This window comes from Diadema antillarum, unplaced genomic scaffold (assembly GCF_040938485.1).
Source record: "Diadema antillarum isolate AM-2024a unplaced genomic scaffold, OU_Dant_1.0 scf00000027, whole genome shotgun sequence".
Classification (NCBI taxonomy): domain Eukaryota; kingdom Metazoa; phylum Echinodermata; class Echinoidea; order Diadematoida; family Diadematidae; genus Diadema; species Diadema antillarum.
In genome coordinates this window covers 2,636,550-2,663,776 of record NW_027270916.1, presented here as the reverse complement: position 1 = coordinate 2,663,776, position 27,227 = coordinate 2,636,550, and the positions used below count along the sequence as shown (strand labels likewise).

General features: G+C 38.5%; 1 protein-coding gene across 1 annotated transcript; it reads right to left on the bottom strand.

The window, feature by feature from the left end:
• Nucleotides 1-727: 727 nt before the first annotated feature.
• LOC139734955 (medium-chain specific acyl-CoA dehydrogenase, mitochondrial-like) lies at nt 728-20,107 on the bottom strand. The gene is made up of 11 exons (XM_071645736.1): nt 19,967-20,107; nt 17,916-18,006; nt 16,189-16,286; nt 14,416-14,485; nt 13,393-13,493; nt 11,836-11,916; nt 10,421-10,660; nt 7,668-7,808; nt 6,331-6,426; nt 5,075-5,323; nt 728-1,848 (listed from the first exon to the last, which is right to left on the bottom strand). The coding sequence occupies exons 1-11, from the start codon at nt 19,997-19,999 to the stop codon at nt 1,768-1,770; spliced, it is 1,281 nt and encodes a 426-aa protein (XP_071501837.1). The 5' UTR covers nt 20,000-20,107; the 3' UTR covers nt 728-1,767.
• Between the last annotated feature and the right edge of the window lie 7,120 nt (nt 20,108-27,227).

Here is a 27,227-nt window from a genome sequence, read left to right as displayed (position 1 = left end):
CATATTTTATTGACAAGGATATACTCTCAAAAATGTTGTCTCTCTATTTCAATCTGTACATGCATAAGCCTGCATAATATGTAAACATGCTTCAAGAAACAATACCTCCAGTAGAATCATTCTTCAGTCCTCAATCAGTGCTCGTGACAGAATATATATACACCAAGACACAAACATTGAACAGAGCTACACATTCCAGTATGATGCCTACCCCTTCACATGGAGTGACACTGCTGAGTTTACCAACAATGTGCTTAGATTTAAAAACAAACAAACAAACAAAACACTAGAAAATCTTTTGGAAGTTATCATACCCTGAACTGATTGCATAATGACAATTTTTCATTCTATTTTTTTTTTTTTTTGGAAAGAATGCAGCTAATGGCTCTAAGTACTCACCCTTTGGATCAGAATTCTCAAAGAGGGGTATCATTGTTATCTCCCCCCCCCCCCCCCCCCCCAGGTCACTCTGCCATAGATGAAATTGGTGTAGGGCCTACTAGTGATAGAATAATATGTGCATAGAAATGACTTCCTGTTCTTTACATCATAAATTCCTGTTTCACACAGAAAGCAGCACATCATATCAAAACCAGAAATCATAAGGTCCAAATTCCACTACAATCAATATGTGATTTTACTCCTCCCCCCCCCCCCCCCCCCCCCCCCCCCCCGACTTCCACAGAAGCAAGCTATTAAAGTATTGAAAACTGAGATAGTCCCCATCTTTTGCCATTTACCACTGTGCTAGAGACCGATCCGGGGATCGATGTGCATGACATTACTGCAGTGCCCCATGAGCCAGCTGCAATATCTATCACGCATTCACCACACACATGATGTGTGTGGGGACACCAATAGTAATGGCGGATCATGCTGCCTAAGTAGGATCAGTGTATACTAAGGGCAACATTGCAATCTCTGGGCTAAAAACCTGCTGTGAGAACAATATGAAACATCATTGTAAGTTTGTCTCTAAAATAAATACACAAAAATAATCTGATATTGCTATGGTGTGCATTGGTAATTTCTGAAACTACCCACACAATTTGAATAAACAAACAAACAAATAAACACATCAAAAACCCTGCTGCTCATAAAATCAAATAATTCACACAGAATGTAGTGTCCTCTGATATGTTTATATACAAATGAATACCATGTCAAGCTCGTAACAATCAGGTTTCCTATGTTACCAAGAAACATTCTTCAAATGAAATGTACAAATGTGCAAAGACAATTACACGCATGTATGTGTTATGTTCTAATGTATATGTAGATCATATCCATCTTGTAACAGACTGGTATATTTCATCACTATTGTTGTAACAAACAGTATTGTTGTTTTTTTCTTTAACCAACTCCAAACTTACAATCAAATATTTCTAAAATTTCATTTTCACTACAGACAGATCACATCTCCTTGAAGAGCATGTATACACCTGTGAAAAAAAAAAAAACATCTCGGTCACCGGCTAGTTACAAACAGGCAAACAAAAGAAAATGAATATGTGTATCTAATAGAGAGATGCAGCCATACAAACCTGTGCCCAGAACAACAAAAATGATAATTAATCTGCATCATATTTTCAATCTTTCTTACTTTATTATTCTTTCTTTTTATTTTTCATTCAAACTGAAAATTGATCAATTACATTCTTGCCAGTATTGCTGCTGGTAATGATTTGTGCATGAATAGTCCTACAACAGGGTGTAATCGGCAATGTGGTATACCAGATGCCGAGTCAACTCCGGAGCACAAGCTACTTAGGACGCGCCCTGGCTTGCTTTGGTCAGCCACTCGCGGGAGATGATCACTCTCTGGATTTGGGCGGTTCCCTCGTAAATCTGTGCAGGCGGGAGAAAATCAACCAAACACAGAGGTTGAAGGCATTATCTACCATTTGCAGATGAAACAAAAACCCAGCTTAAGTGCTTCAAAATAGTTCTGAAATGTAAGGGATAGAAACAACCAATGTAAAAATGTTAATCATTATAATCAATGCTAGGAATTGTTAAATATACAAAATCTGAATAATAATTATGATAAAATTGTTTCAAGACTAAACCTTCTACAGTTATGGTTTAGTGAGAAAAATAGTGATATCTCCCTATATTTTAGGCTTTATTGCAAAATTGTTATATAGTAGGATGTTTTGTGATACAACTGACCTCCACATATGCGATTGCATCAAATGTGACCGTTCACCACAAAACGAACAAAAAGTCGCACACAGTGATTTTGTGTGAGGACTGAAAATAGGTGAAATAGGTCAACCTAACCAATCTTGAGTTTTCCATATTTTCTGAAAGAGCAAGTCTTTTTCTATATCATATTAAAGTTTGGGAGCATAAAACAAACAGGAACTTGTGTTTTTAGCAATTTTCTCTGGTGGAATAGTGTGATTACCGTAGTTGCTTCTCATAGAACCCTCTTCCCATTTCTCAAAAACCCTGTCCATGCACTTCACTTTCAACTCCAACAACTTTAAAGAGAATGCTGCTACTGCACTGAAGGTTGGTATTCATCATGTACAGAATGTGCTAATGAAGCATGCTTAATTTCAACGTAATCTAATAAGCCCTTCATTGTTATTGCTCCAGTGGTCAACATCCTGTTTTTTGTTAAATTCATCCCACAGCTACAGTAGCATAGCTTGGTAAAGATTAAGCGCTTGAATACACCTTGTACTTCAGAGCCTGTTTTCTCACTTCACACTTTCCAGAGTGTGTCCTTTCTTTCTAAAATTTAGATAGGTTAAAAGAGTCCATTTAAATTGAGTTATACAGGGGAAACTCGGTATAACGAACACTGCTATAACGAGATATCGGTTATAACGAGGAAATTTTCCCGGTCCCAAATTTGCTTCCACACAAGTCTATGTAAAATGCTACTCTTATAGCGAGATCGGCTATAACGAAATAACTGCTATAACGAGATAGATTTTGTGACTTCCAAACAAAGAAAAACATAGTCAATCAAACCTGCTATAGCGAGGTAAAGCAAAATGCCTTCGGTAAAGCTTTATTTCGTCTGTGCTATCATCTTCCGAGATTGTAAAGCCTGATGCGCCAAAAACTGTCTTGTACACACATAATCATTTTCTTCAGTGCACTCCAGCTAGTTTACGTGTAAGTGTGTGTGTGTGCGCGCACACTGATACATGCAGAAAATGTGGTGGGACGGCCATATGTATACATGACATAATCATGACGTTTAGCAGGTGTGAGGCAATCTGATGCTGTGATTGGCCTTCTACGTAGGGAATTCCCCATCTTCACACACACGCAGTCATAATGTACATATTATACAGAATGTGTCACATACACACACAGTATTGTGCAGACCAAATTCAAGCTTTCCACACAACACACACCCACGATAACCACATACCAATCCACAGACGAACTTGATACAATTGCAAGCTATATAAATTTATAAATTCAAACATCTACAATTAATAAGAAATACATTCTTGATATTGGATTTCCTTGGCGAAAAACATCTTCTTACCCATAAAGGTGAATAATTCCCTCACGCACAATATCAAGTTACCAGTATTGATTTAAATATGATGGGTAGTCCCACATGTGCAAATTAATGTCTTTATGTTACGCCTTCTTTTATGCCTACTGATATAACGAGATATCGGCTATAACGAGGAAAATGACTCGGTCCCGACCATCTCGTTATATCGAGTTTCCACTGTACATCATTTTAAAGCTTAGAGCCTGCCCTTCCAGAATCTACTCTTAACTAAAAATCCATATCTGGCGACTTTTTGTTTGTTTTGTGGTTCAGGGTCACAAATGTGATAACTTGAACATTTTCAAATCACTACTCCCAGTGGTAAACAATACCTTTAGCACCTTAGGGACCAACCAGCATGAAATCCTACTGACTTTGCATTTAATGTCTACAGGTGGCAGGTTGTTGCCAAGCATTTTGATTCACATTCAGGTGAAAAAAAAAATACAGTTGTTACAAATTTATTACAATGCCATGTAGCCTGAATCCACATACTTCACTTGGACAATATCACAAAGTGGCATCTTTTATCACGTTGCGTAGCATGAATTTATGTGCCTTGCTTGGATGAAATTCCATTCAATATGTCACATCATTCATCACTCTAGAAACACTGACATTTACAAGTTGTTTTGCCCTAGCAACCTTCAAACTCAAGCACACAGCCAAAGCAGGGAATTACCCTCAGAACATTTAACAATCACACACAGGGTTTGAATTCAAACATATTTTTAATGACTTTCATCTATGACCTCTGAGTTTATGATCCAAAATGTGAACACTCTGTGTACAAAATCATATGCCAATTTTTTGGTGAGACAGCCAACAAGATTTTTATTTTTTTTTTCTGCAGTCAGAGAAATGGGCGAATGGATGGATAGACATTTATTTACAAAAGATCTATTCTTCTCCATAATTCTTAGATTTGGGATCATAAAATGAATGTGAAATTGTGGGTATTTTTGCCATTTTTCTAGAAATTGTTTTTCTCATGCAGCGTCATTGGGCATATCTTGGAGGTCCCTTTCAATTTCTTAAAAACCCTTTACACACACTTCACTTTCAACTCTCATAACTTTAGAAAGGATGATGCTACTGCATTTTAAGTTGGGATCAGCCATGAACAGAATGTGCTCAATGAGCTTAATCTGATAATCCCTTCATTATGGTTGCTACAGAATGTGCTTAATGAGCTTAACCTGATAATCCCTTCAGTACAGTTGCTACAGAGTCTTACATCCTGCTTTCTGTCCCATTCATTGCATAGAGCACTGTTGGGTAAGATTAAGCATTTGAATACACCCTAAACTTCTAAGCCTCCTATCTCAGCAAACACTTTTCCAGAGGGTAAAATATTGTTTCCATTATTTTGATGGGTTAGGAAAGTCCACTTCTATTGAGTTCTTTGTTATTTAAAAGCATTATGTATACTCTGTCAGAATCTGCCCTTAACTAAAAATAATTGCCAGGCAACCTTTTTTTGTGTGTGGTTTTGTGTTGCAAGGTCACCTACGAAAATGGAAAAATAGGTGAATGAGAACTCACCTGGAAGATCTTGGCATCCCTCATCAACTTCTCAACTGGATACTCGCTGTTGAATCCATTTCCGCCAAATATCTGCACCGCGTCAGCAGCGTTCTTGTTGGCGATGTCGGCGGCGTAGCACTTGGCCAGCGAGGCGTAGTAGGTGTTCCTCCGTCCCTGGTCGATCTCCCAAGCGGAGCGCTGGGTCAGGAGCCGTGCGGCCTCCACACCGATAGCCATGTCTGCCAGCATGAAAGCCACTGCCTGGTGCTGTTTCACGTGATGGGAGAAAAGAAAAAGTTTGGATGTGTAGTACGCAGGACAGGGAGATGCTGTAAAAGCCGAACTTTTTGCAGTGTAGACATTTTTGTGAATTTTGGCAGAACATATATAAAACTTGCACAAAAATTAACATGAGTTTTTGAACCTTGAACCTTGATGAGATAATCCCTGAAGCAAACCTTGATGAGATAATCCCTGAAGCAGCTCTTTCCAAACTAAACTGGGATGGGATGTGCAGTGACAGTAGGTGATGGTGCAGTCATAGCATATTTACAATAGAAATAGTGATGTGCACACTGAAAATTCTGTAAGCTGAATATATGATACTTTTAATAACTGTTTACTTGCTACTTCAGCGCACTCACATATTGCACAACGGTACCAAGCCCCCAATTCAAAAGCTCTAGGAAATTGATATCTTTAAATGAAATGCTATATGTAATACTATCTAATATCTTTGATCTCAAAGTAGGTATACTGCAGGCGTATAGCATTATGTAATTTGTAGTTTTCTTCAAATTAGCTGGTCCTGTAGAGTGAGCAACTTTGCAGTCGTAACACCGACCAGTCACCTTTTACGGTAGTATGTACTCCCAAAGCCCTTTGAACGTAATGGCAGCAGTGAGCTGCTTGCAGTGCTTACTCAATTGTCATGACCATCCACAAAATTAAGGACACGCAAAATTGATTTAAACCAGCTGAGCAAGAGAAATTAAAGCATCTGCTTTTACAGAAGGGATATGCAAACCTATTCTTGCAGCAGTACACTATAACGCAGAGGATGTAAAAAGCCAACACTGTATGTGGACACGTATGTATGTTCATCATGTGGTAAAGAATACATTAAATACAGACAGACACTGTTTCTCCACTAATGACTGCTGTTGTCTAGTTATCTATCAAACAAAAATGCTGTAGATTGCTTTCATTCTCCGGTCTTCGGGGGGGGGGGGGGGGGGGGGGTCCAGGGAAGGGCCTGTCTTCATCCAACTCACCTGAGCGATGTGTCTACCAAAGGTCTTCCTCTCCAGGGAGTACTTGGTGGCCTCATCCAAGGCCCTTCTGGCCAGACCTACTGCACCTGCTGCAACCTGGGTGTGAGGATTAAACACACATCGAAAAAAAATGGGTGCTTTGATATGGTCCAAATTCTGTCAGCTCGGGCCATATTTCCGCTGTTTGTTAAAGCAACTGGCATGGATACACACACATTTCCTGGAATTTGGATGACTCACTAAATTTGGGCAAAATGCACCTAGGGAAAGGCATGTGTTACATGATGTGGAGAAAGTAAATTGAAAAAAAAAAAGAGAGAAAAAAAAGAGGGGAATCTGGCCAATGCTCTCCCCTTTGAAATGTGGGAACTAGTATACAAAGAATAAGATAGGCTCATGAGTATTAGCTAAGACAATCAATCCCTGTAGTTTTCTTCCAGGTAAAATCAACAAAACTCAGAAATAGGGTACGAGCAAAGCGATCAAACAGACGATTTACTGCCATTTCATTAGCTTGGCAGGCCCCAGTCCTCTGGTAGACCATGCCTATAAGGCACATATATACATGTTCTTTATTCAATGCTCAAGCACTTTGCCTACCAAGTTCAGTTTCCTCAAAACCAGATTCTCACCACTTTTTAAATGGTCTAAAATTTTTAGATTTGAAAGCCAACTATATTGTTATTCATTGCTGAAGATTTGATTTGTTTTAGATTAAAGTCAATTCAATCATAGACTGCTTTTATTCCGGAGTTTTCCAAAAATCACATACACACTAGATTCCAAGTTTTTAGAAGTTTTTGCAAATCAGGAGCTTCAATGCAAATTGGCTAGTGGCAAACTACAATCATAACTCAAGGTCAAAATATATTTCAACCTGTGACAAATCAAACTTTGTTTAATAGACAGATATAAATTCTTCTCATTCATCCTGTTGAAGTACAAGATTGATAATTATTTGAATAAAAAACTGGAAACTAACTCACTTGTTGTGATGTTTCGCCATTTATCAATTGCCTTCTTTGGGCAACGACTCTCCCATTGATGGAATGGCCCTTATTTAGTGCAGTTGGGCCGTTGAGATAAGGGTTGTTCCATCAACAGGAGTGTCGATTGCTCGAAAAAGCCAATTGACGATTGGCGAAATGTTGCAACAAGCGAGTTCATTTTCATGTTTTTTTATTCAAATAATCATCGATCTCAAACTTTGCCAAAGTTTCTCACAACAAACATCGATTGTAAGTTTTCCAAACAATTGGCTGTTTACCCAAAAAGTTTTAGCATAAGCCAACTTGTAGGCCTATTTCAGTTTAGTATGGGTCACTACTACCACTTACTGGTGGTCTTGTCTTGTCAAACGCTCCCATGGCAATCTTGAAACCTTGCCCCTCCCCAAGAAGGACATTCTCTTTGGGCACGACAACATCTTCAAATATGACTGCTCTGGTATCAGACGCTCTTTGGCCCATGTTCCACTCCTGAAAAACAAACAAAATATATAGATATGTAGTTAATAGAAATAAGAGATTACATTTCACATTTCTACCCTGCCCCCTTATGGCACGTGACATGAAGCAGGAGTACATTAAAGAAAAAAAAATGTTCATCGATATCAGAAGACAAGATATCTATTGCCAGGCAATAATGCAAATAAATCAAGTCATGTTTTTATCCCTACAATCTTGATATTCCTGTCATTCATGTTGACATAGTCAGTCAGTCCGCAGCGCGTGCGATAATGAGGCACGAACGACAATTTTATTCAGAGTCACGTTTGCGCAGTTTGTGCCCTTGAGACTGACGAGACTTCGCGATACTTTGCGAGAGTTTTTGCAGAGGTCGCAACAACAGCTTTCATAGCTTTTGCAGTGCATTGTTTGACCCAGGATGGTTGGGTAGGTTATAGAGCTGATTATGCTCATTAATTTGATACCTAATTTCCCTATTTTTGATCTCAATATAGTAGTCCATTTTAGCATCAAAGTAAACGATTATTTTGCCAGTGTTCAAGAAGCTTTTATATCATAGTTTGATGTTTTGCTAGTTCCTGACTGGTATTGAAAATAGATCTCCGTAATTTCTTCGATTTCACAATCGTGAAACTTGAGCGAGTATGATCAATTAAAAAATGAAGAGGGGCACCATTTTTAAGGTTGTGAATTTTGCTGTTGAAAACAAGGCAAATTATGTTTTCTTACCGGAAGTGGGGTAGTGAATGAACGCGCGTGGAGTGTGTTGTTGATACTCAGACAATGGTCGTGGACAATGACCAGGATTGGAATGCTTCATGAGGAATTCCACTATCGCAGCTAGTCTTTTTTCATTCTGAAATGTGGTGTGTGCAAGCACATGGACACATGTGCTTACTTCTTTCATGTGCATGCATTTCGCCCTGTGTCAAGAATTCAGACTAGCAGTGCTCAGGGCAATCCACATGAATAATTGATAAAGCATTCATGTGCCTTGCAGCAGAGCTCGGGACAGGTGGTAGCCAGGTCTATTGTTCAGGGTCATTGTAAGTGCACACTCACATACACATCATTGGTTCCTGTGTAAAGTTCAAGTTTTGTATAGAGAGTGAAAATTCGAACACAAGCTGGAACCTAACATTTAAAAAAATCATGGATTTCATAAAACTAATATAGGCTTTCATTTTCAAATTACCTCCAACTCAATTGTACACTATTCAGCTATTACTCCTATCAATGGCACTTTTATCTGATACATAGTTTTTGAACTCACAGCATTGAGTCAGCAGCCAATGGATACTACGCAATGCGACACGCCGCGTCTTGCGACAGATTTCGACCAATCACAGGCCCGGAATTCCGGTGCGAACGCGAGGATAATCTTTTTAAACTCGACGCTAGACATGTCTCTGAATTTTGCTAGTTCCTGACCCGTATTGAAATGAAGAAGAAAAAACTTGCCCTTATTGTGATACTATATACTTTAGCGGAAATAGTCTTCACCATACTTTAGAGGGGCATGAAAGATTTCAGGTTATTTTTTTGGCGTCAAACGTGAAGGAATATTTTTGAATACAATACCGAATTCGAGAGAGATTTTGATATTCTATATGCTTCTTTTCCGTTTTATTTTGATCATGAGCATATTTGCTAATGTTTTCTCTTTCAGTCGATATTAAAAGTGTCAAAAACTGATAAGAAATACTCGTTCTACACAGATTTATTCATGACCATGTATCTGCTCATTACGTATGCAAGCACCGCTCAGCCGTGCATACGACTTGAATAAATACGTGCGTTTTCGCTCACGCTGCGGACTGACTGTAGTGTGCAGCTGCCACAGTGGAGTACAAGAATAGAACCAGTCAGATAAGAGGACAAACTACTTGACAGACAGACAGACAGACAGATAGACAGACAAAGACAAAAAGAAACACAGGAGAGAGGGGGAGGGAGAGAAGTAAATCATAATTTATGGAATTTCAATGGCCGCATTCCAGCGCTCAAAAGTGAACCAAACCGTATCGAACTGACAGGTACCGTACATTACCATGCCAGATTGGGAGCGTTCGAGCACTCTGTGGGGATGGTGCACCTCACAAGTTATTTTTGGACTTGAATCAGAGGGGTCACACATTTTGTATCAACAGGGTCATGCGCCTGGTACACCTATGCCAGATACAGATGTCACTAACAAAGAGAATCAAATCTCTGTATATTGACATCGTATCTGTTACATGCATATTTCTCATACCAACCTCCGGTACAGTATGCCTTTGGACCACCTTGCCTTCAAGCGCTCTCTGGCAAGGTATGGTACAGCACAGTACGTTGTTTGAGCACATCATAAAGTGGTCCACTTTTGGCATGGGTCGGTATGGCACACTTTGGGAGTGTACGAGTGGACCCTATGTGTCACATCCACACCATACTATCTTAGAACTAGTGACAACAAACTACTTGGAGTGTATGCAAATATGCTACATTACCAAATGCCACCTAGTCTTGAATCCACAACTTTATTGCTTGCTACAAAGCAAACTATACTGGAAGAATGCCAAAACTTGAGTTTGTTCGGGTGGCTGCAAGCTTTTGATTCAGCCCTTTCCAGAAATACTCACCTTCCTGCCCAAGGAGAGTCCAGGCGAGTCTCTGTCCACGATGAAGCCAGTGAAAGCGCTGTTGGTCGGAGCTTTGGGGTCTGGATTCGTGCGGGCAAGGACAAAGTACCATCGGGCGTGGCCACCGTTGGTGATCCACATCTTGCTCCCGTTGAGAATATACTCGTCGCCTTTGCGCACGGCTTTGGTCTGGACCCCCGCCACGTCTGAGCCAGCGCCCGGTTCTGTGACACAATAAGCCTGGGAAGTGATTAGAGAAAACTCAGAACTAAATGAATATGCAGGACGCTGATGGCATGCCACGAATCATACTGTGAGATCCTCAGAACTCCAACAACAAGGCAAAATACATAGGGACTAGCAATTTGCAGCCACACATCCATACTTTAATACATCACATCTACTACATATGTAGTTCATCCAGACATGAATATTCATTTTTCTTTCATCATTCTCTGTGCATTGATGACATCATGACTTCCTCAAATTTGCATAATTTGTTTGCTACTAGAATCACTTTGTTATGAAAGTACAAAATTCAAGGATTCATAGTGATCATATATCAGCTTCAATTCTGATAACATCTCCACTTTTCCTTTTTGATTGATTTCATTACTATTCATAAACTCATGTGTCTTGGAATTGTTGCCATGATATCATTCTGTAAAGGAGAGTTCCTATTTTAAAACTGAATTAACACAGCATGTATGCCATGTGGATGCAAGCAAAATCTTATCTTAGGTGGGGTGTGATAGCCATGTGACCTGACAACAGGGTGGTCCACAATTTGAAATTTGAGCACGTTGCAAGCTCTGAATGTGAGAATATTGCAAAAATTGTACGTGCGCGGAGTGCCCATCACGAGAATGGAGTGCACATCACAAGCACATAAAATTGTAATGTGAAATATTTTGCAACTTCTTAATGTACTGCTTACGTCAGATGTTCGGTCTCATGTTTTGTGCACAAATTTTCTGATTCGTTTGATGTTTCTCAAGTTTTGCACTAATGTGTATGTCTTTCACATGTTCAAATACATTTAATTTAGAGCATGTCACCAATTCTTGAGAATGTTGCATAGCATGTTGCTGGCTTTTGAGGATGTTGCACAAGAATTTGAGCATGTTGCAGCGATATGCTCAAACCCCTTGTGGACCACCCTGCTAATTGTCAAATACTGTATACACTGTTACTTTCCCGTACAGATATTTTCGTGAATGAGGAGGTCGTGGACATTTTCGCGAGATGCTGTTTTCGCGAATTGACACAGCAGCTTTCATAAGCGAACTACTACCTTAGCATATGGTGACATTTTCATGTGTTGTTAAATTCACGGTCCAACTGTGATTCGCGGAATTCCCGAAAATAACAGCTGACACAGTATGGCCTATGCAGAATGTCGCAGCAATACTTACACAGACGATAGGTTCATTCACCAGCATTCCCAAATATTTCTGCTTCTGCTCTGGAGTGCCTGCCAGAATCACCGGAGCTGACTACAATGGAGAGGGAAAAAAAAACGAGGGGGATGGAGCAAAATAATAATCAAAACACAGGATGACATCATTCAGACAATGAAAAAGTTGTCCCCAGCGCCCACCAAGGCAAAGGCATAAAAAGGTCTGTTCACGCATATCTGTACTGGTTTCCCGTCAGACATTGAAAGAGATGTTTTGTTCCATGTCTCAAATGGTTCCTGAGACTACCGTATAGACAGCCTTTTTGAAAGATTGCCACACAGTTGTTTGGCACTAACAATTGTGAGTGACGCGAAGCAACTCTAAGTGCATCTCCGCAGAGGCCATTCTGAGATCTCCTATTAATGTAATTGCTGTTCATGTGAGTTACCTCAAGCAATGAAATTGCTGGACTCGTCCATCAACCCTTTGAACGAAATGTTCATGGATGGCCATTAGCTAGCAAAGTTCTGCTGGTTGCTAATTATTTTTCCCTGCCAACACTGGGGGCAGATTTAATAATTCAGAGGCATAAAATAGGAAAACTAAACAAAAGTTCCCAAAATGGGGCTTGCCTCAAAGAACTGGTAACTTGAATACATATTTTCAGGTGCTGAATCACTCATTTGCTTCATTTCTCTTAAAATTATTACAGCAAGGGGGCCTTGAACTAAGGCTACCCGGTAGGCAGGAAACCAGGCAATGAGTCAACAATTCTCAAAAAAAGGTTTAGGAAGAAGATAAAAACAAAATCAGCAACATCTTGGTGCCTGTAATTTGTGATTGCAATTCATCTACAACAGTTGACCCCTTTAACATTACTGAGCAAAGTGTACCTGATGAGAGATTACAAGATAATTGAATGTGTATCCAAGTTCAATATCAAAATAAAAACAGCACGACAGGCAGCACTTCTGAACATCCAAATTCAAAACCTTTCTTCCTCCCACAACTATCAGCTATGATTGTAAGTCACTCCACAATGAAATGGAAAATTTGATTGTCTACTTATTTCTAACCTTCTAAGCAAGCTCTATCCCCACTCAACAGTCCTAGATTAGGTTACAAATGAAAAATGGCGATTTAGACAAAGGTCAGCGACCCTTGACCCTGATGGATTTTGCCCAAAACCTATAACTACATTATACACACTACACCTCTTGCAGCACACCTGGACCAGGTACCAACAAAATTCATTTCTACAATCTCATAATATACTGATAATGATGATGATGATAATAATGATAATAATAATAGTAGTAATAATGATAATAATAATAATGATAATAATAATAGTAGTAATAATGATAATAATAATAACAATAATAATAATAATAATAATAAATAATGAAAATAAAAAAAAAATCTTGCAACACTATGCAACATCTGGGACTGACAGATGGAAACCAAGCAACATAAAAACTCCAAAGCCTTTGGGGGCAGAGGCAGACAAAACGAAAAGTGGAGAGTGTCTCAGCATCTTGCTGAAGGCGAAAGCAAAGAAGGTGAACTTACTCCAAGAGAGCAGGCTTCAATGGCTGTCTGGATACCAGTGCAGCCGTACGCCAACTCCTCAGTGATCACACATGTGTCCAGGATGCCAAGACCAAGCCCACCTGCCAATCAAAACAGGGATTCATACACACTTCCTTTTTACCAGTAATATCTTTCTTCTTTTTCATTTTTTTTATTTTCTTTTTGTACACAAGAACTCAAACTCAAAATCCAACTGCAATGTGGGTGTCACTACTTAATTAAAATTATACCTATTTGAACTTGAAAATGTGACTGATCTATAAAAGGTTAGCGTTACTTGTACATTGCAAGAAACACTTTCATATGATTTGCTCAATAACAGCAAGAATACAGCAAAGAGGAAGAATACAGCTAACAGTAAGTACCACATCATTTCTTCCAGTATCTCAGATTTTTCTTTGATACATCTGATCTCCTGCATTCGTCAGAACTTACTATGATGCAGAAAAGTTGTTAATCTCTTGACAAGTGCAAGAAATAAATGACAAGTGCTCTCATAGAGAATCCAGGAAAAAAAAATCCTTAAAGGGACTGTACAGTACTGGCTGAGGTATGGTAAGTAAGTAAGATAATGAAAATCCTCTTATGAAACATGAAAGAGCATGTAATTTTAAGAAGGATTCAACGTTTATTTGATGAAAATTGGTTTTCAAATGGCTGAGATATTAAAAAAAGTGCTAATAATAAAAGGCGACATGCCACAACTTTATTAGGATCTCTTTGTTTCACCTTGTTTTTGGATATCTCGTCCCTTTCAAAACCGAATTTCATCAAATAAACTTTTGATACCCTCTAGAATTGCATGCTCTTTGACATCTCATAGAGTGGTTTCCGAATACCTCGCAAATTTTATCTACAATGTTGTACACCTCACCCAGAACTGTACACACCCTTTAATATGCTGCACTTGTCTCATTAATCGGTTATCCAGAGGAAAAAAAGCATGCAGACAAAATTGACTATAACTGGCCACGTAAATTATGAAGGAGAAATGGTAAGTACCTATTTCATGAGGGATGTGTGTGTTCATCAGGCCAAGCTCCCATGCTTTTTTGATTATATCCCATGGATACTGCAAGAAAAGATTATAAAAGAAACCCCACACAATAACCAGGTGTAGACATGCTGTGCAGATTCTATTCGCTGGAAAATGAGTGGTAGGAAACTCCTCTGAAATTATGTGCATTATGCAGGGATGCCAACCTCTAAAACAGTATTGCAGTATTCCGGGGGCTGAATTGGAAAATTTATAGTGAACAGAGCTAATTTTTAAAATCTTACCTGCAATAGGCATGTGTAGAACCGGTAAAAAAATTTTTGGATAAACTGTATTTTCCAAGAAACCTGCAGTATTTTTGGCAATACACAGTACAAAATATTGCAAAACGTAGCAGTTGGCATCTGTGCATTAAATGTAGTCATGTGCATGCATTGATCTGCAAAAGGATATTATGTGAGTGGGAATGGCTGTAATGATAACAAAGAATCTTTATGTTACCTTCTTTGACAAGAAGCAGAACTTTCTCATTAAAACTGTATAATCTGTCCTTCTTTATGAGAATAATGTAGTCACTTCCTCTATGCCATCAAGTCCTGAGGAAAGTTTGTTGCACAAAATATCATCTATCATTAATAAATTGGTACTTTTGAAATTCACTGGACATACAAGAAATATTAGATGGAACTGGTAATAACAGCTGAATCTGGTCAAAATCAAATAGAAATATCCATACTTTTATACGCCAATTTGACAAAAAACAAACTTCAACAATCTTCTATAATGTACTGTCAATTTCAGATAAAACAGAAACTTATTATCTTCTGAGATAATTTACCAATTTAAGAATTATTTCAACATCTAGCAATTAAGAGACTTTTGAAAATTTGTGACTAACACACACGCAATATCAACATCAAAAGGGCTCAATAAAAGAGAGCCTCTTACTCCGCCTCATAATGGAACACTACAATTGAATGGTAATATTATGATTTAAAGAAAAAATGGCAACAAACCATAGAAATGTGGTTTCAGGGCCTTGATGGGACAAGTACTACCCAGTATGAATCATTCAACCAATCATTTAATTGCTTATCACTCAGGCTATGAACTGCTAAAGTACAACTGAGCCCCGGATCCCCATCCCAACTTAGTCAGCTCAAACTGTGGATACAATCTGTTTCTTCATAGTTTGAAGAAAAAAATACACCCAGCAAATTATACAAAAATAGCTGGGCACTACTGCACACTAGACTCTATTCTTGAAAGCTACTTAACTCTGTCTGAAGTGTTTGCACAAATAAAGATGAACTGACAAATATCAACAACTCTTATCATATCTACAAGGGTACAAATATTGACCATACCACTGACCACGTGCTATACTCATTGCCGTGCACAGAGAATTATAATCAAGACAAAACAATCTTATCAATGTTTGATGTTTGATCAAACGGCAATGGCTCGTAACTGAAATATAGCAGGACAGGAAGAGACGACTTCTGTCAGAGCCCCATGCAAAGAAAGAGTAAAACTCTTATTAAAAATCTTAATTAACTAATTGACTTCATCAACCTTTTCAGGAAGTGTCATACAGTACTGGTAGTTGATACAGAAGTGAATTTCACATGTATGTACCATGCATTTTATGGCAAAAAAAAAAAAAAAAAAAAAAAAAAATAGACATGTAGATACCCGGTATATGTATATCTTTAAAATCTCTGCCACATGGACATGTTGAACATGTCCACAGTTCAAACATCCCCAAGGTCACCTACCTCGCCACTTTTGTCATGCTCGGCTGCTTTAGGAATGATTTCTTCTTTGGTAAACTTGCGAGCCACCTCTTGATATGCTAGCTGCTCTTCTGACAGACCTAAAATAGAAAATCATAGTGTCAACATCACCGACAATGGAAGAGTCACACTATATCATTCCATCACACAATCTGTTGCATTTGGAGATAGTCAACCACTGATAAGATCTCAGACGCAGGGCGTACTTTCGTTCCCTACATTAAGAGCAAAGTCCCCTGTGACAAAAACCCTTTACATACTCTTCACTGTCAACTCTAATAATCCTTGAAAGAATGATGCTACTGATAGGAAAGTTGACAGCAGTCATGAATAGAATGTGCCTATGAGTGTGCCAAAAATTCAGCTTTTGAAAATCAGAAAATCCCTTCATTGTGGTTTCTACAGAGTTTAACATCCTGCTTTTTGTCCTATTCATTGCACAGAGCACAGCTTGGTGGATTAAGTACTTGAAAAGACCCTAAACTTCAAAGCCTCTTTTCTCAGTAAACACTTTTCCAGTGTGTACCTGTTTTCTATTATTTAGATAAGTTAGGAAAGCCTGTATGCATTGAGTTAATAGCTGATAGAATGCATCATTTTTAGGCTTTGAGTCTGCTCTACCAGAATTTGCCCTTAAGAGAAAATCCATGCCTGCCGACTTTTTTGTCAGTTTTGTGATGCAGGGTGATATATACTCCATCAATTTCTCTTTTATTTTCTACACCTTTTATAGTCGGCATTCACTCATAGCCGTGAATGGAAATTTTGTGACAAGTTCACCAGCAAAGCATCAGCATGCAAGCATCATTCAAGTTTGTTTAGCCCTTAAATGGTTTTGGTAAAAAGAAAAACTTTCTTGCAAGATGAGCCTCAATAATGGATGCGTGAAAGAGGCAGAACTGTGGTATGGTGGATGATATTTTAGGCAACTAAATAGGTTATTTTCAATTCCTATCTGTTGGACGCATGTTTGAGCCAGATGTATGTACTGTGTAGTTGATACTCATACACCATATATTTTGCTGTAAGAGTTTTTATCTTCACAATTCCCTGAAATCAACTGACATTCACAAAATAAAGAACTCGAAAAAACATGACAAGCACACAGTGTAAGTCCAATGTATCCTCTCTGTCTGAGGTGGAAAAATTGCTACCATGGCTCCTTGAAATGGGGCAATATAACGCTTATTTCTCATTTTGTCTAGGAGCTGGGTACTCCACTGTAAATTCAACCTCTCATGAAAGTGTCTGTCAAGTCCTTATTTATCATACTACCAAACAAATATTTTGCTTTGGAAGTGCACTAAGTGTACAACATGTATACAAAGTACCATCTATCACACTATCATGGTTTAAATACCAGGCTGTGTTGAATTTAAATGGCATGAACCTTTGAACCTTCCAGAAGGGCTGTGCCAGTTATGAAGAGGCTACTGTAAACGTGGATATTTTCCCACAACTAATTTTTCGCGCTTGGCCGGGTAAGAAGAGTTTCACGTGTTTTTAATTCTGCGGAATCAAGACATCAACTCCTTGAACATATGGCACGTAAAAATATTCACACGCTTTTATTTTCCTACTAGCTTCTGGTTGCACGAAATGCACAAAAATTTCAACACCCCGAAAATTTCCACTTTTACAGTAACCAAGGTACTGTACCGAAAGAAACAAATTATATCACTTTCATAAATACTACAGGTCTGACTTACTGAATGACAGGCCCGATGCTTTGGCTGCTGCTTGGGCCTCAGCCGGGCTGCTGACTGTGGATCGGCCCCTGGTTCCACACTGGACCAGCCCCTGCATCAATTAGAGATCAAAGTTGTTTAAAAGGTAATACATTTCGATAAACTCCAGCACTGCTCCTTTGAAATCAGTGTAAGTCTGAGGCACATCAATCAAGTATCAAATGAACTACAAAACATTACATGTCATTAGATTTCATCAAACTATATGTGCCAACTCATAGGAGCCACAATTTAATGACCATGGTCATGTACCCAAGACATTCTCATCATTGCATTGACATTCATATTTTCCACAATTACTATACAAAGACCAACATACACGGTATTTGTATACATGTGTATTATTAGTAGATATTTTAGCGGAAATATTTCTATTCTTTCATTTTTTTGAAGGAAAAGAAATATCTTTGGCTCACTTAGCCCGACCAGACGCTGTGCGAATACAGCGACTGGGCTGTGTATAGTTATGGCTCACTATGTACTCATGCACAAATTATGAAAACATGTAACGCCTACATGTACATTAATTCTTATCTTTCCTTTTTTTATACAGGGAATGGAAGAACAAGTGAAAATGTGAAAAAAAAAAAGAAACTGGTGTCATTCCACATGTTCAAACATTTAAGTATAGCACTAGTTCAGCAAGCCATAAATTGATGCTATGTGTTACTACAAGAAGCAGCCAACATCAACGCTTTATGAGAACCGGCTCTACCTTGGATGCCTACAAACACAGTTTCCCCAAGGACAATCAGAGACTGGGATAGGCTTCCTCAACACATCATTGAACTGCCCTCTGTTGAGCAGTTCAAGATAGCCATAGAAGCCAACTAAGCATGGCAGAGATTTGTTTTTACTTGCACAATGAGCACCTGTATGTATACATTTATGAAAGAGCACAAAGCACAAATGGCATCCACTGTCTGAAGCACCACGCCACAAACCCTCATCCAGTTGCTGAACAGGCTTTGATGAGAAGCACCGTAGAAGTAGAAGTAAAAGAACCATACTAGTATACAGTGTTGAATGGATACATAAGGCTACAACAATTACAATAAACCATTAGTTCTAGTTATGCCATCGTAGACTAGAATCTAGAAATTCAGAATCAGTAGCGAATCCAGAGGGGGGCGCGCCAGGCACACATGCCCTCTTTATTTGTTAAAACAAAAGAAATAAAAAGAATCAAAATGAGATGAAACGCGGAAGTAGCACCAAAAATATTGTTTGCCCCCCCCCCCCCCCCCCCCCCCTTTACGGAATTCCTGGATCTGCCCCTGGTAGGCTGGATACTGCACATAATATGCGCAATAAGCCACCACCATGCCAGCCGGCCAGAAGTGCACTAGAACCTACAATGTAATTCTAGTCAAGTACAGTACTACAGTAGCAATAATTTCATGATTATCTTCCTTCGATATGTCATGCCTGAACTATGAGCACATTTCAGAATTACATAAAAGCTAAAACTCAAACCATGCTGACGTTTCTGACATCAAAAACTGATATCAACAGAAACAAGAGAGAACGAGATTCGACAGTATCAGTTATCACTTTACACTTTGACTTTGACTTGTCCTTCATGTAGATACTTAAGATAGCTACGTCTGCTATTTCACATTCTCTAGTCAAAATGAAGGATTCTTGTGAAGCGACACATTGATAATGTACTTATCAAATGAGAGATTCTGTCAGTATGGACGAAGTGCGGGGATTTGTGGGGTAACTTGACGTGCATCTCTGGCCCTGAAAACGAAGTAGATTCTGCAGTCTTGTTACGCAACGCAACTTTGGGACGCAAACGCAGTGCAGTGCTCAGCTCCCCGGCCTGGCTGGGCTGGCCCAGCCTGTCAACAAGAGAAGACGCCTGTGCATCAGTGTGTGTGAAACCCGCTGCGCGCTGCAGAGACAGCCAACGACTTTCGAAGCCGGCCGGGGTGGAAGGTTTAATATTCCCAAATAACCGCAAATCCGGTAACTAGAGAAATATGTGAAATAAGGCAATTACTCACCCTCATCTGTCTGGAAAGAAGTCGTGACCACATGTTTAACGTTTATTCAGTGCTTGGATGTATTTATCTTAACAAACGCTCCGCTGGGAGGTTGCAGCCAGCAGCAATAACAACATCGGCTTTGCATGCGAGATTTTGATCCTACACACATACGCTCTCAATGATCTATCAAACACGTATACACACGATACAATGCTACATGCGTATTCCTGTTTTGTAACAATACGCGGTGGATGTCACAGCGCAACAGTGGTGATAAGTTGCATCAACTTACACACAAGATCTTGTCGGTTTGCGCTATATAATCAAAGACAGTGCGCTCTGGATTGAGCTAACGTCAGACTACCAAAAAAAAAAAAAAAAAAAAAAAAAAAAAATAGCGTATAGGTTACGAAGCCCCCTCATATTGATCACTTTTTAAAAGAGAAAATTCATCGATTTTGTGCATGGACATGCGTGTGTTGTTGTATGTGTTTTGTTTTTTGGGTTTTTTTTTTTGGTACAAGTTGACAGTAGAGGAGGGTAATCCCATGCAGTGTCACTTCGCGTCTGGCCAAGCTGTCGAAATTCTAGACAAGCGCCCGTTTTAATCTTAACACACTTGCAAATTTGTATCTTATATGGCAGCTTGCAATCACGAAAACAATCAATCCGTGTATATATCTATCTATCTATCAGCCTATCTATCTATCTACTAGCTATCTATCTATGAAATATTACATAATTATGTGTGGTTGTATTAAAAAAAACCGCGATTTTTGCCATTTGTATAATGACGGCATATTATTTTCACTGAAATGCGATAAGTCGGTTCATGATGTTATTGACTCCAAAATATATTTCGAAAAAAAATTGAAGCGATTTTTCCTCTATTTTCTTACTATTTTCTTTTGGGGTTTGTTTGTTTGTTTGTTTGTTTTCTGATTCTCTCTTTTCTGTCACCCATCCCCTACTTCTCACCATCTCTTATTATCTCTGTCGATCTCTCTCCCTCCCTCTCTCGGATCGCATCCGATACACTCCCAACCTCTCTCCTTTAAATTGCATGAGGGCGCGTTGAATGATCATAGTGGCATACCAGCATAGATTACCAATACAACAATTCCTTGTATAAATTACCACAATGTGAACTTGTACCAGCATCCACGGGTTTCGATGTTTCCCCCTACTATTAGAGCGTGCGGCTCCTTAATTACTCTGCAGGGTGCCTGTTTCATAAATACTGATGGCAAAATTAATCTTACGATTGATACGATTCAGAAGAGTAACGCTCGATCTCAATGATAGGCCTACTTATGTGCTTTGAATTAATCAAGCGTAAATACCTCTAAGATACAGTACGATCAGGATTGCTCTTACGCTCGATTCACAGAGTTCACTATGCGCCAAAAATCAAGGGTATACATAGGCCTATAAGATCAAACAGGTCCCTTGGTATATGAGACCTTATCTGTATTATACGATGAAATCCTAGCAGTCTAATTACGGGTTGAGAGCCGAGTGCGAGCAGTTTTTTAACTTTCACTGATCGAAATTTTATGAGTTTAGGGCGGAAAGTTTTTTTTTTTTTCAATTCAAGTCACTATTGGATCATAAGCATGATCACAACACTCTATATAATCACGTAGAGATTCATTGCAAAATGGACTAAGCGCCATTTACAAACAATAAATAATAAGTCCATCATCAGACAGAGCGAAATTAAACTTTTTGATTATAACACACGTGCATGTCTGTTATATACTATATACTATGTTTAATTTTATGGGAAAATGATGGGCTAAGCGCCATTTACAAACAATATTTATAAAGTATAAGTAAGTCCATCATCAGATAGAGTGAACTTTTTTCAGTGATACCTCATATTGTACATAACAAGGATGGATTTAATTTGATTTATTCCCGTATTCAATCAAATACAAATTGAATACAAAATTATAATTATGTCAAAAGCACAAAGACACAGAAAAACAAGTGTAGTGAAATAAAACAATAACAGTGCACAAATAGATAAAGCAATTGCATTGAGCAGTAGAAAAAATAAAATGAAATACACAGTATTTTTCAGTAAAACAGAGGAAATTATTGAATGCAGGAGACCGCATTTATTATTTTATGGGGCTTCATAAAAAGACTATCCGGGCGCAACTCTCTTAACACCTGGAGGGAATTAAGTGATCAGATGCATGGGTGCAATGCAGTTGCAGGTGTGGGTGCAAGATGGAGTTGAAGGAAGAAAATGGAGATTGAATAAAAATAATAGTCATTCACCAAAAGCATTGTGTTATCTTAACGTAATGAGTGGGGATGATATTATTATGATTGTATCAAATACCGCTTACGTGAAGCTTTCAAAGAATAAATAGTTGAGCCATTAGACTTCATTGTCTGGAAGATTATTCCAAATACCCCTATATCCGGACCTGAATGTCTGATAGATTTGTGTGTCACTAATAACTTGGGATTCGAAAGATAAAGATTTCCACATAATCTATACGAGTAGAGTACGAATGGACAGAGGTATTAAACCTTAACATGTTATTGAATGATGATGGAAGTTGATTATGAATATATTCAAACATAATTACTGCTATTTGAATAATTCAAGTCAGAAATGTTTCAAGTTCATGAAATAAAGAATCAGTATGAGCTAGGAATTGCGATCTAGTATGGATATAAGTTTAACTTTCCTTTTGTAATTTAGAAAAAAAAATTATTTTGGTAGAACCATATTTTCCTATACAATATTACAATGATTATATGGACGAATATTCTCGAAGTTGTGATTAAAGACATCCCTTATTTGCTTACTTTTTTCTCTGTTTCTTAGCAGCTTTAATCGCAAATATCTCACCTTAAGAACTAGGCCTATAGGATTTTATCCTTATTGCGATGAAAATTGCGACTCTCCCATATATTGCCATTCAGATATTTAGCAAAAATGCACAATACTGACGACATGCCGCGTGCCATCATGCATCCGGTAAATCAATTTCGAGCGTCCGATGATCATGCATGATTGTGTATTAGCCAGCAGGGCTTATAATTATTTTTTTGTCTATTCTGGAAGTTTTCAAAAACGCCTGTATTTTCTTTATATGCATGTCTTAGATTTACATACTAAAATAATTATTATGTATCATGACATACTAGCATGATGGAGGTAACTTTTTTCTTAAAAAAAAAAAGGTTTTTATAAAATAATGATTATGACAGTGATTTTGATAGGGTGCACAGCATACATGTATAGTGTTACTTCTGTCTATATTTGCGTATGATTATCATCCAAGGTAACGACATGAACCTGAATTTTTTTTCTAGAAGGGCACAACTCAACAAATATATCACGTTGATAACACATTGTGCTATATTCATGGGGATTGTGTATGTTTACATAATGAGAGCCTGATAAGTCAGTATGTTTCGATAACGTTGAATTGTTTGCACCATGACGAAAATATAGCGTCATTAGTCTTAGAGAAGTAAGAGGGTGAACATGACCAGCAAGGATGATCCTGTTGCTATTTACATCTAATAATGCGTTCTTGATATTAGCCTACAAGTAATTACATCAGCATGCCCACTATAATATGACTGCTGCATACAGTCATACACGGGTAATGATGATCACATCCGTCAATTATTATGAACGCAAGCATACTAGTAGTATATAGACGCATAGTCTATATCTCTTATACTCTTTCTGTCTATTTCTGTTTATCTCCTTACTTCCTCACATTTCCCCCGCCTGTTGACGACCTGGATTGCCGTACAATGAGTATTATTTACAATGGACAATAAGATCATTCATTTTCATTCATTTATTCATTGACAAACTTTTTGTACCAATGTTGTCAAATGCTTCGCTATAATTCACACCTTGTTTCCGTCAGGTGGATGTGCCTTGTACCTTGTACCTTGTAGTAGGTATCCCCGAAGACCTCCGCTGAAAGGGTAAACTCAGGGTTGACGAGAGTCTTAGCACAAGTTTATTTTGCTTTATGAGAGCTTTGGTTTTTTAGTTTGGTTTTGAAGACTTCTGTACTCTTGCCAAGCACTTACTATTACAATCACAGATGTTTCAATAGCTATAAGAGAATGCCTGAATAGCGCATTTTTTTCTTGATGCACAAAGTGACACTGACTTGAAATAGACCAATTCGTGAAACTTTCCACTTCGCTCATGAGCATAAAAAGGTAATTTGTACCAACAGGCATTTTGGTTTCGCGCATCGATAATCATCTGTGATGTATGAATAAATTTTCATGTGACCCTTATCTAAATGGTGCTTACCTGCACATCCACCCGACAGCAAGCCTAGTATTTGGCAATATCAAAAGAAAACAGGTTGCGTATTCAAAACAAAACAATAAAAGTGATTCCTGTTGATATCGCATCAAAAACGGACTATTCTGGTCACCTGCTCTAAACGGAAATTCATTCCTGGTTTGAAGACAAATTCCATAACTTGTTACGTCGGGCAAGCAGTATCATGCCGCTCTGAAAACGAGTGAAATGTCTAACCAACTGAGAGAGAGAGAGAGAGAGAGAGAGAGAGAGAGAGAGAGAGAAGGAGAGAGAGAGAGAGTATACCAATGTGTAAACTCACTGGCTTATTAAAGGACAAGTTCACCTTCATAAACATAAGGATTGAGAGAATGTAGCAATATTAGTAGAACACATCAGTGAAAGTTTGAGGAAAATCGGACAATTCGTTCAAAAGTTATGAATTTTTGAAGTTTTTGTGCAGTAACCGCTGGATGAGAAGACTACTGCAGTGTATGAATAACTTAGATGTCACATGCGTACATTAACAATATAAGGAAAATATAAAGAGAATTTCACAAAATTCCATCTTTTGAAAAAAGTACACATTTCCCTGACTCGTTACCGACAAATGTTATGGGTAATATTATTCCCCCTGCCTTTTGAAAGAGGCAGGTCAAGTGCTCTTTTATTATGCGAAAAAAGTGAAAATATGTTGAATTTTCTTTTACATTTTCTTTATACTGTTGTACGCATATGACTCACAAGCTGTAGTAGTCTCCTCATCCAGCGGTTCCAACACAAACATTTTAAAAATTCATAACTTTTGCATCGATTGTCTAATTTTCCTCAAACTTTCACTGATGTGTTCTACTAATATTGTTGCATTCTCTCAATCCTTATGTTTATGAAGGTGAACTTGTCCTTTAAGTTGAGGCATAAGCGACGACAGATAGCGCTCTTACGCCTTCACCTGAAAATTTACTTGATGCATGCTTGACGGCAGGTTTGAGCCTAAAAATAAACTCTGTTGTAAGCAAAGCAACAATATCCCAATTAATAATGACCTTTATGACACTATAAATGCATCGATTTTCCTTTATCAAAGAATGATTATTTTCTATCAGCAATGAGCAATGTGATGTCACATCTTTTTGATGACTTTTATTTTCAGACAAAATCTGCTCTCTTTGTTGATTTTATAATTGTTGCTATCATTATTAGTAGTATAGTCTTATCATTATTTTTTTCAGTATAAGATTCAACAACAAACCATAGGCTTCTGAGACGGGTTGATTACGAATGCTGCAACTTTACTCTAGGACTACTAAAGACTTAACATGTCACAGTACCATACTGTGCGTCTTGCGCACTCATTACACACATATTCCAAAGTTTTAAACTTTTGTTTATGGTACGAGGCTTTGCAGTCCTCTCAATGTGGAGTGATCCATCCTCCTTGAAGATAGATTAATGAATGTGAATGGATATGGCTTAACAATGGTATTATTTATTATCTACGTTTGAGAAACATGCTGTATACACGGGAGATTACTGCGAAGAACACGTATAACATAATATGGATAAGCACGATAGATATTAGATATACATACCATACATATAGATATATATAGATATAGATATAAATATGGATATAAACATAGATATGAATATAAATATGAATATAAATACAAATACAAATGCAAATATGATATAGATAGATGCACGCAGGGCTCGGCACAATTTTTTTTTTCCTCTGGTGGCCCGCTTGGGTCAATAAAATTTTGAATCTGAAATTTTGGTTGCCCGTGAAAAGACATGTGCTGTCCCGAAACAAAGTAATCGTATGGTGAATTTTTTTTTAATCTAGTTGCCAATTGGGCCACCAAAGATGTTTTTCTTTTCTTTTTTATGTCAGGGTCCAATATCAATTTCTAGTGGCCCAGGGCCACAGTCCGATCCACCACCTTTGAAGAGCCCTCGATACTACTAGTAGTACACTGCATGTAGTAGGATTCCTACGCTTTGTATTCAGCACTAGCACGTCCTCAAAATAAAATCGAACCACTCATTTAATATGCTCATCAGAAACGTAATATTAATTGAAAGGATCAAGAGCACCCGAGGGTACAATCCTGATCAATGAACAGGTTCTGACCTACAGCATCGCTCCGGAAAAGTGAAAGTAACCAGTTTACAAGTAAAGGTAGCAAATGTGAAATTTTGTTTTTGAACATCCAGCGTCTGAATTGTAGACTAGGCAATGATCGCTTGGCAACGCTGGCAGCACCAGTACAGCAGGTGGGTGGCGGTGGTGAATCGTTGCAGCAGATACACCGCGGCACCGGTCAATGCACCGTTTGCCCGGCCGACCGAACTGGCGATAACTCGCTCTGATGTGATGTAAACGTCGTGGATCATCGTACACCTGCACACACTGCACTGTTCATACACTTAGCAGTCACTGTAGTGTATGTGTAGAGGTCTATTTGATGTTGGAAGTCGTCGGTCCACGTCGGCGTTTGTTCGTAAATAATACCTTCTATTCGCCGTATCGAAACAGACGTGAAAACGGTGTTTACAAGAAGCAGAATGTGATTTGCGTTTTCAGTCCGTCTTTGATCAAGATCAAGCAAGCAAAAAAATACCACTGACTAGACGAGACTCTTCGCCTTCGGACACAACACAATCGCCCTGACCCGCGGTGTGGTACTGGTAGTGGTAGGGAGCATCGGATCGGAGATGATGGCAAGGCCAAGGGGGATTGGTAAGTGTGAGATAGTTTGTAGACAGCTACACAGCACAGGTAATTTAGATGTCTAACAGTTAAGCCAAAGTTCAAAGCCAAATTCAAATGAGTCGCAGTGAATGTTTTTAAGGTTTGCTGCCGTCCTTGCTGCAACGTCACCTCTTCATGTTAAAATTCAAATGATGAAGTATAACCGACCGAAGCCAAACCGCCGAAAAATGATTTGCCTGGACAATATCCCTGGT

Excerpts from the sequence above, each read along its gene's own strand:
- LOC139734955 (XM_071645736.1), bottom strand. The coding sequence starts at position 19,999 with ATGTGGTCACGACTTCTTTCCAGACAGATGAGG. Across the intron at positions 13,494-14,415 it reads ACACATCCCTCATGAAATAG|GTGGGCTTGGTCTTGGCATC; the intron begins GTACTTACCATT and ends TTTGATTGGCAG. Across the intron at positions 11,917-13,392 it reads TTGAAGCCTGCTCTCTTGGA|TCAGCTCCGGTGATTCTGGC; the intron begins GTAAGTTCACCT and ends TCTCCATTGTAG.